The sequence below is a fragment of the Phasianus colchicus genome, chromosome 8 (assembly GCF_987193195.1).
Source record: "Phasianus colchicus chromosome 8, bPhaCol1.hap1.1, whole genome shotgun sequence".
Taxonomy (NCBI): Eukaryota; Metazoa; Chordata; class Aves; order Galliformes; family Phasianidae; genus Phasianus; species Phasianus colchicus.
In genome coordinates this window covers 802895-815186 of record NC_143443.1, presented here as the reverse complement: position 1 = coordinate 815186, position 12292 = coordinate 802895, and the positions used below count along the sequence as shown (strand labels likewise).

At 50.9% G+C, this 12292-nt stretch overlaps 1 protein-coding gene and 1 long non-coding RNA gene across 2 annotated transcripts; both read right to left on the bottom strand.

Moving 5' to 3' along the window:
• Nucleotides 1-353: 353 nt before the first annotated feature.
• LOC116238206 (uncharacterized) lies at nt 354-3723 on the bottom strand. Its single transcript, XR_004168912.2, has 2 exons — nt 3076-3723; nt 354-564 (listed from the first exon to the last, which is right to left on the bottom strand). It is a non-coding gene; the product is annotated as an uncharacterized LOC116238206 (long non-coding RNA).
• Nucleotides 3724-6222: 2499 nt separating this feature from the next.
• LOC116238205 (uncharacterized) lies at nt 6223-8490 on the bottom strand. Its single transcript, XM_031607764.2, has 2 exons — nt 7907-8490; nt 6223-7403 (listed from the first exon to the last, which is right to left on the bottom strand). Exons 1-2 carry the CDS (start codon nt 7946-7948, stop codon nt 6435-6437), a joined length of 1011 nt encoding a protein of 336 aa, XP_031463624.2. The 5' UTR covers nt 7949-8490; the 3' UTR covers nt 6223-6434.
• Between the last annotated feature and the right edge of the window lie 3802 nt (nt 8491-12292).

The following is a 12292-nucleotide window of genomic DNA, read 5'->3' as shown; positions in this document are numbered from 1 at the left end:
ACATATCATCACTTGTCTTTTTGAGTCATCACTGAATGTCAAGACGCATCAAAATGTGTAATTATCTATCACTGTGCCTCAACATCACATGTTGTTGTGTGTCATGATGTGTCATCATCTGTTGTCACAAGTCAGTGTTGCATATCATCGTGTATTGTCATCCATCATGTATCATTCTGTGTCTTAACACCTCACTGTATGTTGCTGAGAGTCATTATCATGTGTATTATGACCTGTCTTCCACTATGATCACTAGTTGTCAGTACTGTCATTAGCTTAGTAAATGTCATTCAGTATGAAATATTTATACTATATGCTCCATGTGTTAAGAATAAATGTACAGTAAATCTTGGTAAGATGTTTGTAAGGATTTTTTTTATTAGCACAGCGGGGTGCTGACCTTAGTGCTATCGGGTCCCACAGGTGCAGTGTTGCAGGTCAACTTTGTTACCACACAGCAATGAGGCCCCAGGGCAGCAGCTTGTCTGGCAGCGCAACAGGGTGTTGTGATTTAACTTGGCAGTGGCTCAGCACCATGTGGTCATTCACTCACTCTCCTTCTTCCTGTGAGATGAGGGAGAGAATTTTAAAAATCAAAGTAGAACTCATGGATTGAGATAAATCTATACACTGAGTTAGAGAAAAAGGAAAGAATAATTGTAAGAAATATATGTATATTCTACTTGATGCTATAGGGTATAGAATATCCCTTTGGCCAGTTCTGTTCTCATTCTGTTCCCTCACAGCAACTTGGGCCCTTCACTGTAAATGGACTTGGCTCTACACAAAACTTCTTAGCAGCAACTATAAACATTGATGTGTTATCAACATAGTTTTTTTCCTAGAACCAAAAACATAGCATCGTACCAGACACTCTGAAGAAAAGAATTTTGTCTCAGCTGAAACTGTGACAATATCCACCCCTTATTTCCATACCACTTACATCATGCTCAGGTTCCACATTTTCTACACATCCTAACTAATTACCATCACATATCTTGCTTTTTTATGTATATACACATATATTATTCTCATAATCTATCAGCCAATAATGTACATTGTCCACAGTATTCACTTAGTTCATAACTTTGGATTTCATCTGTCATAACAGTCCTTCAGTACGGGGAGGTATGATTCAGTGTCGGGTTGCTGCATGCAGAAGCCAGTTCTGGTTCCAGTGGAGTTCATTCTTTATTAACCTGGGTAATTCCTACCGTATTGCTGTTAACAAGGCAAATAATAATAATAGTATGACATGCAGTATTATGCAGTAATTTAACATCATATAATTTAGATTACTGGCTGTTCTCACCCAGCATCAAATCACCATGAGGTACACAACAGACATCCCCATCCTTCCACACTACCCATCCCATGCCCCCAGGTCCCTGAGCAAAAGCAATCCCACTAACAGGCTTGCCTTTCCCTGAGGCTAGCCCAGCATGCTCACAAGTTATTAAGACCTATTAAGTGTCCAGTCCTGATAGCTGTGGGATGCAAGACCCTGTGTGCATGACTGTGAGAGGAAAACTTAACAACTGACTGTTGCCCTTTATTTATAGACCACCACCTCAGAATCCACTGTCTGCCCTATGCAGCCCTGCTTCTCTTTTGGGGAGTGATGTCCCCATTCCCTTTCCCCTTCCCATGCCCTTTAAATTTGTCCTGAATCTGTTAATAAAGGAGACAAAGTTCTGTCTACCTTTTTAGTTTATTTTAACAAAAGTTACTGTTGTTTACAATGAGTTTGGGGACAATGACTTGTCTCCTTTCCCCACCTCTTTCTAATACAACTAGAAACAACTTTCTAGACAACAAGTTGATGACCTGCAAAAGCTGGTATAAAATCTCTTGCCAGACACCCCTCCCTGGGGGATGCTGTACAGACCTCTGTGTATAAAGTCATTGCTGTCTCAGCAACCAATCAGCTTAAGATTTATTTTTCCTATTTTTCTTCTATTTCTAATGGAGGTATAAAAAACATTTTGGGTTTACTTGAAGTTTCTGATGAAGAGACACAATTAAGATTTTTCTGTGATGACTTCTGCATACTTGTATTTCAGACAACGTAGCTAAAAACTTGATGTAAATTCCTCCATTTTTTCCTTTTTTGGCCTAATGAATATCATGTATTCAGCATGAACACATATATCATACACATATACTTTATAGTATATGTTCCATGTGTTAAGAAAAAAATACATTTAATCTTCATAAGCCTGAAGCTTTATCCTCAGATGACAATAGCAGCAGGCTAGCTAGAACTGCACTGAGCTCACATAGGCAGTAAGTGTCAGTAAGAGAGAAAGGAGAGGGTTTTCTGTAGGCAAAGATGTTTGTTCAAAGATGGTTGTTTTTTTTTTTTCTCCCTAGCTCTCTCTCTCTATGAAGCTCTCATCTCCCTCAGCCCTTAGCCGTATTCCTGAAATTCAGATTTCTGGGAGGAATTGTGCCTTAATCAAACAGACTTTCTTCTGAAATGCTAATGAGCGGGAATTGCAGGAACTCTTCTCCTCAGGCTTCTCTGGGAGAGTCCTCAAAATGGAACTCTTAAGAGGGAAGGAATAATGCTGGGCTTCCTTGGCTTTAATAAGCACTGAATGGAGAAACAAGACATGCAGTAACAATTCTGTTGGCCTTTGCTGATCTGTGATGTAGCTGTTAGTTTGAAATGCACTTCTCTGATAATTGAGTTCTGCAGCCCAGGAGCTTCGATTAATCTGGTTGAACTAAAAAAAATTGACATCAGAACAGAGAGGACCTCAGCAGTGGGGCAGAAGAAGGCAACGATAACTGCTTCTGCAGTCTCTGTGTTTGCATTTCAGAGAACTTAGTAAGTGAATGCTCCATTCCGGAGGAAAGGAAGTTGCACGTGGTACTAACTACCCACTGTGGCAGTCTTCCACAACCAGATGATCTGAGGGAATAATTCTGCTCCCCCAAAGCTTGAACACATGCAGACACAGGCACCTCTTGTGGTTCTGACATAGTTAAAAGAAAAACAGCATTGACGAGAAGTCAGTAACATGAGAACAAGCAGCACTGTTTGTACTTAGGGATTATTCTGAGCCATACCTGATCTAAACCTCGACTTGGCTGCACGGAGAGCCAGTCCTCCAAGCTCTGCCCCAATTCGCACCCAGATTTGCCCGTGCAGCAGCTCTGGGCCCACACTGCTGCCCACTGCACGGTTACACCAGCACCCGGTTGTTAGGGAAAAGCAAAACCTTCGCCATCACATGGGTGGGGCGTTCAAGGAATCCTGCCGTCTCTTGCGGGTCGTTAGCGCCGTGAGGTGCGCTACGAGCAGGCTGCAGCAGCGTGCCGCTGCCTAACGGGCCTGGCACTGCTGCGCGGTCGTGGCACGAGGAGGTGGCACGGCACGGCACCTCACAGGCCTCTCCCCACGGCCGCGTCCTCCACCTCAAGTGGAGAAACCGCCCCCTGGCACGGCAGCAGCGCGCCAAGCGGATCCGGTACCGTTACTCCGCACCAACAACGCTCGGCAGCAGCAGGGTCACCGCTAATGGCCACAGCGAGACCGCCGCGGCCCTCCCCCGCCCCGTGACGCATCTCCCGGAAGCAGGCGCGCGGGGGCCGGAGGTGACGTCCCCGGAAGTAGCCGCGCGCGGGGGCGCGCTTTGGTTCGCGTCTGGCTGGGGGGGCGGTGGGTTGGTACCGGAGCGGGAACGGCGCGCCGAGCGCTCAGGTGGCGGAGGAGGGAGGAGGGGCTGAGAGGGAGAGGGAGAGGGGGCGGGGGCGGGGGCGGGGGCTGCGCCAGGGACTGCCCCGCCCCCCGGCACAGGGTCGCTTCCGCTCTCAGCCCGCGGGAGGACCGAGATATCCGCTGTATCGCGGCCCCGGTCCGGCTCAGGCCGATGTCCCGCCGCTCCTTTCCTGAGAGGACAAACGGAACGAACGGCCGCGCTGCGGCGCCCGCAGAAGCCTTCGTCCGCTCCCACGAGGAGGGCTGAGGGCCTCCTGAGCGCCCGGAGCGGCTCCCGAGTCTCGTGAGAGCAGTGCCAGGAGGTGCCCCGCCCGCTGCTCCGTGCCCCCGGGCTCAGGCTGCGAGAGGGTTCCCGGCGGAGCGCTGTGAGGAATGGATGGCCGCGCTGCGGAGGGGCGAGGTGGCTGTGCAGGAGTGCTGCTGTGTGTGCCCTGCGCCTGCTGCAGGCGCGGCCGTCCGTGTCCTTCCCTCGTATCTGAGTTCAGAACGCTGTGTAGAAACACGAAAGAGGACAGAAATGCGTCTTTAATTAAGACTTGGCGTTATTTTCTACTGGTATACGTTTAAAGCACTTCGGCCTTTTCTGGCCATGAGATGCTCTTTGAAGTAGTGCTGTGTGGGGCTAAGCCATGCCAGCTGCAGTGCTGTGTTAGCTGCGGTGCTCTAAAGCTTTTTGCTTCCACCCTCCCTGGCATGTTCATGCTAAGTTTTCTCTCCTTAAAAAAAAGAAAAAAGTGCTTGTACTATTTTATTTTAACCAAAGTTACTGTCATTTACAGTGAGTTTGGGGGAAGCAGTTTTTCCCCCTTTCTCCACCGCTTTCTGGTATGATGAGTGAATGAGTTGGCGACCTGCAAGCAAGACACGGTTGTTTAATCTCTTGCCAGACATCCCTCCCTGGAAGGTGTACAGGTCTCTGCGTTTAAAGTCTCAGCAGCCAAATAACTTGTGGTTTGTTTTATTTCTAATGGAGGTGTGAGAAAGTTCTGGGTTCAACTGAAGTTGCTGATGAAGAAACACAGTTATGATTTTTCGGTGATGACTTCTGCATTGGGATCCCAGAGCCACTGGAGAGGGAACAAATGGGAAACTGAGGGTGATATTGGGGTCCCAGAGCTTCTTGCACAGGGTCCAAGGGGACATGGGGGCACTGAACCACCGGGAGGGAACAATGAGGAGATGCTGTGTGTACCAAAGATGCCAAGAGATATCAGGAGAGCATGGGAGGAATTTTGGGTCCCATTAGAGTGATATAAAGGAGGCATCCCATAGAGGTTAGGGGCTCTTAGGGGTACTGATTTTTTGAGGGAGTGGTCTTATTGGAGTTGGGAGGGTTGGAGGTCTCCCATTGGGACTGGGGACTCCAAGGGCTCCTATTCTGATTTTATTTATTTATTTATTTGTTTGGAGGGGGTCTTATTGAGGTTGGAAAGTTTGGGGAATCCCATTGTGTTCTCTCTGGGCTTTTTTTCTTCTTTTTTTTTTCTTTTCTTTTTTTAATTTTTTTTTTTTTCTTTTTTTTATTGGGGGAAGTGCTAAAGGGATTGGGAGGGTCTGTGGGTTCCCATAGTTTTGCCTTTTTTCAGGTGGGCTTATTGTATTTGGGAGGATGTGCAGAATCCTACTGGCACTGCGGAATTTTGGAAGGGTCACAGGCATCCCATGCAGATTGAGGGGTCCTGTGGGATGTGAGGGGATCCCCTCAGTGTTGGGGACTCCTTAGGGGTGCTGTCTTTTTCGGGGAGCCCCACAGGAGTTGGGGTCCCAGGGTTTGCAGCGACCCCTGCAGACCTGCAGACTGGAGCTCCTTATCCAGCCTTTCTGTCTTGTCTCCTTGGCAGCCCCTCAAGACCCCTCAGTGGCACTTCAGTGACTCCAGGAGCCCCTGGCCTGTGGCAGGATGTAACAGGACCACTCTTGGACCACGCTTGTTGATTTTCGTGGCTGGGGGCCGTCACCTTCCTGCAAGGTCTGGAGGTCTCCAGTTTCATCCCATTTCAACAGGGGGGACATGTGGTGATGCACATAGGAGGTGACAAGGACATGACCATGATGGCCTTGGAGATGCCAGGACACCCATGGAAATTCCCTTTTGTTGCTATGGTAGCTTTGGGGATCTCAGAACCAAAAATGGGGACACCAGGAGCTACCCATGGGGACACCAGGACCCTTTGTCTGGTTGAGATGTCTTTGGGAACACCAGGAACCCTCATGGGCCCACTGGGAAGCGACATGGAAGGGACACAGCAGAAGTGACATATAGGGACGTAAAAGGGATGTCAAAGGGACACAGTAGAAGGTGATACGTAGGAACCTGGAGAGGAACAGGAGGATAGACATAAGAAGGGGACACAGGATGAGATGTGTGAGGATCCTGCTGACATAGGATATCCTGCTGACATTAGGGATAAAGTGACACGGAGCCAGAACATCGTCATGTGATAACATTTTTATAAAACAAAACCATTTTTATAAAACAAAATAATTTTTATAAAACAAAACTGTTTTCCCATTTTTATCAGGAATCGGTGGCATCCCTGTCCCTGGAGGTGTTGAGGGAATGCATGGAGGTGACACTGAGATGACATTTTGTGACAGCCCTCACTCTGATGGTGGTTGGAATGGCGGTCCTGAAGGCCCCATCTGCCGTCTCCATGACCTCAAGGTGGTGTTGGTACCACTGGTCCCTGATGCATGTGTTTGTCCCCTAGCACAGCCCCGGTGGCAGCAGCCCAGGGAGGGCGTTGGTGGCCTCTTGGCAGCGCTGGGTGACCTTGGTGGCTTCAGTGACACTGAAGGTGGCCAGCAGGCTCCGAACACCCCGCAGTGTCCCCAAGAGGTGTTCCTGGGTCAGGCGGGCGCTGGCATCCCACAGCGCCTCGGCCACCACCACTATCTCTGCTAGCTCCTTGGGGATACCTATGTCCCCCTTAGTGGCCTTGGGGACATCAGGGCCATCATCTCCAGTAGTGACACCCACCATGGCCTTAATGTCCTTGAGATAGTGCTCCACATGACTATAGTAGTTATAGGCCCCCATACAGGCGGCTACCAACTGCACCAGGAGCCCATGGGCCACTGCTGCATGTTGTCCCCTCTCCTTGGCTGCCACTGCTGCCACCACCGCCGCTGCCACCTCCTCGGTAGCCTTGGTGGCTGCCTGCAGCCCTTCCCTGGCCTCTGCCACCCGCATATCATGGGCTGCCACCACCTCTGTGACCTCAGCCACCTCTGAGGACAAAGGCACCACTCTGGTGGCAGCTATCAACCCTTTGTGTGCTTTGTCCTCCCGTGTCATCGCTTCCACCAAGTGGCCCTTGGTGGCCTCAGTGGCGGTCTTGGCAGTGGCCACATTCCCACAGGCATCCCTCAGGCATGCAGCATCCTCCTGCAGCTCAGCCCAGATGTCCTTCACTGTGATCACTGCCTTCTGCCAAGAGTCAGTGATGGCTGTAGGGGCACCGGGCTGTTCCTTGGATGCCCCCAGGGCGCGTCGGAGGCGGGTGGCATCACCATCTGGGTGCACCATGGCTCTGCGCACACCAGAGCTGAAGGTCAGCAGCCTGGCCCGCAGTGAGCCCATGTTCCCTTGCAGGGAGATGTCACCAGGGATGGCCCCCAACTTGCCCAAGGTGGCCACTACAGTCACCAGGGGCTGCAGCAGCTCTGGGGACACCTGTGGATGAGAACATGTGAGTGGTGGTCCTCCCAAGACCTCTGTATTGTCTCTGCTGTATCCCCACCAGGTCCCTACCAGGTCCATCTTCCTGATGATAGCCCCAAGCCTTGTCTCCTGGTCCCCATGTCTCCAGGTCATGGCCAGCCACCCCATCCTCTCTGGTCCCTCCCCACTATGCTGCCACCATCAGCTGCTGTCCCCTCAGTCACCATCCCTGTCCCCTCACCACTTCCTGTCTCCTTGCCCCCTTTGCCGCTCCCTGTCCCCTGGTCCCCTCTGCCACTCCCTGTCCCCTGTCCTCCCCTCCCTGCTGTCACTTCCCAACCTGTCCCCTTGTCCGGTCAGCCACCTCCTGTCCCTTGTCCCTTTCTGCCACCCCTTGTTCCCTCTGCCACTGCCTGCCCCATGTCCCCCTGTCTCCCCTTCTGTCACCCCCTGACCCCTTGTCCCCCCACCGTCCCCTGTCCCCACCCCCAGGACAGCTCCACACTCTGCCCCACCTCAGAGGGGCCGATGGCCTTGGTGATATCCTGTGTCCACATGGGTGGTGGCAGTGAGGCGACAAATGCCGGTCCCAAGGTCGTTGCTTTCAGGCTGGATTGCACAGAAAACCCAAACTCCAACAAATTAATGCAGTTAGCAGCAATTAGTGCTATAGCAGAAAATATATAGTAATAAGTACTAAAACAGATTACTAAAACAGCTTATTTTGAGGCAATTTTCTATAAAAGGGGGAAAATATCGTTAAATCTGAGGCTGGGGACCTATGGGTCCATCCCTGTGGATACTCGGAGTGGGGATTCAGCCGACCTCGGTAACAGTGAAAAGAAGGAAAGCGAATCCAAAACGGGGCTGGGCGCTGCCGCAGGGAATTGCAAAGGGAAAGGAAAGCTTCCTGCAGAGCCAGAGGACGATTGGCTGGAAACATGTGATGTGGGAGCATGCTGGGTTCATTTCCGTTTCTGATTTTCTGGGAGATAGATTCTCCTTTTTCCAGAGGTTTTTCCTCATTTTGAGGGTTATTTTTCCACTTTTCCTCATCTCCTGACCACCCACCACCCCCAGTGTCCCCTGATGTCCCCAATAGCTCCTGATGTTCCCCAGACACCCAGGATGTCCTCAGCTTTTCCTCATCACAACTTCAATGGTGACTCTAATTTTGTCCTAACACCTCCCTAGTGCCCCAATGCTGTCCCAGCATGCCCCCACAGTGTCCCCCATTACTTGGGGGTATTCTTGGGGACAATCTCGAGATCTTTAGCGGGAACATTTAGGGGCATTGCCCCTTCTGCCATCCCCATGTAGCCTCCTCCAACACTTCCCTAACGGTGGAAGCAGCATCAGTGGCTTTTCTGGCCTTGGTGGCACTGGTGGTGTTGGTGGCAGTAGTCCAGGATGGGTGTGCTAGTGGGACTTTTTATGATACTGATGGTTGACGATGGTAGCCAGGTGGCCCTTGGATTTTTCCACAGCCCACTGGGCCACCTGGCTGAGGATGATGACAATGGCCAGGCAAGGTGGCTTTCCCGTGTCACCCTCAGCACATCCTACACCATGTCCAGGAGACACTGGAGGGACACTTGGGTATCAAAGGGGATGGAGATTCCATTACCTGGTGTCCTCAATCCCTTCTGGTGTCCTTTATTCATTCCCAGTGTCCCCATCCTCTTTCATTGTTCCGTGTCTCCTTCCAATGTCCCCATCCCCTCCCAGTGTCCCCTCATCCCCTCCAATTGTCCCCGTTCTCTCTCAATGTCCCCATCTTCTCCCATTGTCCCCTGGTCCATACTGGTTGGCTCTATAGTGGTCTGTTCTGGTCAATGTGGGCTCCTTCGTGCTCTGTACTGCTTCCTACAGGCCTACAGTGGTTCTTACCAGTCCATACTGGTCCTTGCTGGTCTAGTCTGGTTAAGGAAGGGGAAAGACTACAGTGTCCCCTACCAGTATGTACTGGACACTACTGGCTTATGGTAGTTTCTACTAATCCCTACTGGTTTTCAGTGGTCTAAACTGGTCTGTAGAATACCCTTGTGGTCCATACAAGTCTATATTGGTCAGAGAAGGGCTTCCTGCTGCTCTGTACTTGTCCCTAGTGGCCCGAACTGGTGATTACTAGCCTGAACTGGTGCCTACTGGTCTGAACTGGTGTCTACCAGCTGGTACTGGTCCCTACCATCCTGGACTGGTCCCCACTGGCTGGAACTGGTCCCTGCTGGACTGAACTGGTGCCTACAGGACTGTAGAATTCTCTGCCATTGGTGATTCAAGTAGACCTTTAAGGCTCCCTACTTGATTGTATTGATTTCTACTGATTTGCAGCCTTACTCATTTCTACTTGTTCCTACTGGTTCTTACTGATCTGTACTCATGCAGCAGAGCACAGAGGAGCAGCAGCCCCGTGGTGGTGTTTCACAGAACTCCCAGGAGCCATTGGTGCTGTTGGTTCTGTCCTGGCTCCTACTCCAGCTCTTTGGCACCAATGGTGGAGATCTCCAAGGTTTGGTAGAGCCTTCTGGCCTGCAACTCCTGCACTGGTATCAGCTCCATCACCTCCATCAACACCAGCACCAACCTGGCCTTGAGCCCTTTCAATGGTACCTCAGCCATCACCACTGCTGTCTTGGCCTCCTGCATTACTGCTGCCATCATTCCTGGTGTCTCCAAGGCCTCTGCTAGTCCCACCAGCACCCGTGTGGATGCTGACAAGGCTGAGGCTCTCGCTGAGGTTATCTGGGGCAAGGCCATCCTGCAGGGATTCAAAGAGTCAGGGCAGGGGAACATGCACTGAGGACCTGGGTGACCAGATGGAGACATGAATGGCTGGTTTGGGACACTTCCTAAGGAGGCAGTTATCTGGCTGAGGATACCTTTTGGGGACCCAAGTATCTGGGTTGGGGATACTTCTCAAGTATCTAGGTGTTTGGTTGGGGATATCTCAGGGGGCCCCATGTATCCATGTGGGGATGTCTCTTTGGAGACCCAGCTATCTGGCTGGGAACAATTCCTGGGGACCCAGGGGATCAGAGGGAAACAACCCCAGAAAAAAAAGACCTAAGTATCTGAGAGGGTCCAGAAGGTGACACCTCCCCAAGGTTGCAGGTGGGGACACCACTATGGTCCCCATGGAGCTGTCCCCATCTGCCACCTGTGCACGTGTCACCACTGGGACAACCTAGGAATGAGGCCCAGTGCACACTTCCCCTTGGGGACCCAGGTGTCCACAAAGGGTCATCTCCCCTTGGGGACCCAGGTTTCCATTTAGGGTCACCTCCTCCTGGGGAATCAGGTGTCCAGGTGGGGTCACCTCCCCTTTGGGACCCAAATGGTTGCAGTGTCGCCACTGCTGTCCCCATGGGTGCTACCATACTGCTACCATCCCTGTGGTGCCACCATGAGGTCCCCAAGCTCCCTGAGCTTGGGAAACCACAAACTTCCTCCTCTGCCACCTCATGGGGCTGCCACCATTGGAAGTCACTGCCTCAAGGACAATCCTGGGCCCCCACTGCAGGATCCCCATGTCCCCCAGCCCCCACCTGAGCCTGTGAGGACATCCCCAATTTGGTGGCACTGCCCCTGTCCCCTTCCACCCAGGACCCAGGTGACACGGGAGGACAAAAGCTGGGTCATCCCACACTTCACGCCACACCCCAATACCACTAATAAAAAATACCTGACTTAACGGTAACAAAACTTTGCTGTTAAGTTTCTGTGCTTGGTGGGGGACCTCACTGGGGAAATGCGGGGCATGTGGTGATCCATGTGGGATGCGCTGGGGACAAAGGGGACCCTGGAACACACTGGGGGCATTTGCTGACATCTTAGGGACACACAGCTGCTGTGATCAACAACTGGACCTAATATTTTCTGCGATTTTTCTTTTAATGGAGAAGACAAGTGACTGCACTGGTTCAAATGGGTGACCCAGCATGCTGCTGCTTGAGATTGGGCTACCCCGACTTAGGAATGCATGTCAGGGCTTGCACCCACCCCTGGGTCAGTAGCGTTGTTTTTACTTTAACTTCAGGTGTATTACTGGCTCACTGCTTGTAATGCAGAGCATATGGCTGGCAGCTATCTCCTTGTCATACTCTATTGTTCTTCTGCTCCATACCAGACCTGGGACCAAAAACCTATTGAGAGCTAACAGAGCCTTGTCGCCACAGTCCCCACCCAAATTCATCTTGAATCACATGCACTTCTATCTCAGGAAGCGTTGGTGTCAAAAAGGCCTCATGCCTGTACCAGTTTAACTGCTCGATTCACCTGCTGAAAGGCACCTAGTTGTTGTTGACCTCAATCCCACTGAGCTGAGAATTTGCTCTATCAGTGCTCATTGTATCTGTTGTAGTTTCCATGGAAATAAATAGGAGACATTACTTTCAGAGGTACGTGCTTACTGATGTGGAGGATACAGTTGCTTAACCTTATGGATATGTATGCAGTGTCTGTTTGTTCAGTATTAACAAGGCAGAGTAAAGCAGTGCTGGATGCATGAAAACCTTGCACAAATAGCAGGAGGTGCCTGTATGGAAAAGAAACCATGTCTCCACTCTAAACATACATCCTGAGTGTTTCCCACCTTGACTGTTACATTTCAGGTAACACTGTCACCATCAGACCATGTTAAAATGTGATCTCCATCATGTCTATGAGTTCCCTTTCATTTGTGCTATTAGCTTGCTGAAAAGGACGAAGTTAGAGGAGAGTGTCCAGGAGAAGAGCAAGGCATGAGAGGAGATGCCTGGTGTCACAGAAGTGACACGGGACATTGTGTGGCCATGGAACAAACAGGACCCAAGGTGGGATTTACGAAGTTCTTCTCTAGTTTCACATGAGACCCCTCCTCCACCACGGAAAGGAGCAGGTGGGGGCCCTCCCACTGCAAT

What these genes read in the sequence shown, in the direction of transcription:
- LOC116238205 (XM_031607764.2), bottom strand. Translation starts at nt 7,948, where the DNA reads ATGTGGACACAGGATATCACCAAGGCCATCGGCCCCTCTGAG. An exon ending in AGGCCATCGGCCCCTCTGAG is followed by an intron (nt 7,404 to 7,906) that starts GTGGGGCAGAGT and finishes TCTCATCCACAG; the next exon opens with GTGTCCCCAGAGCTGCTGCA.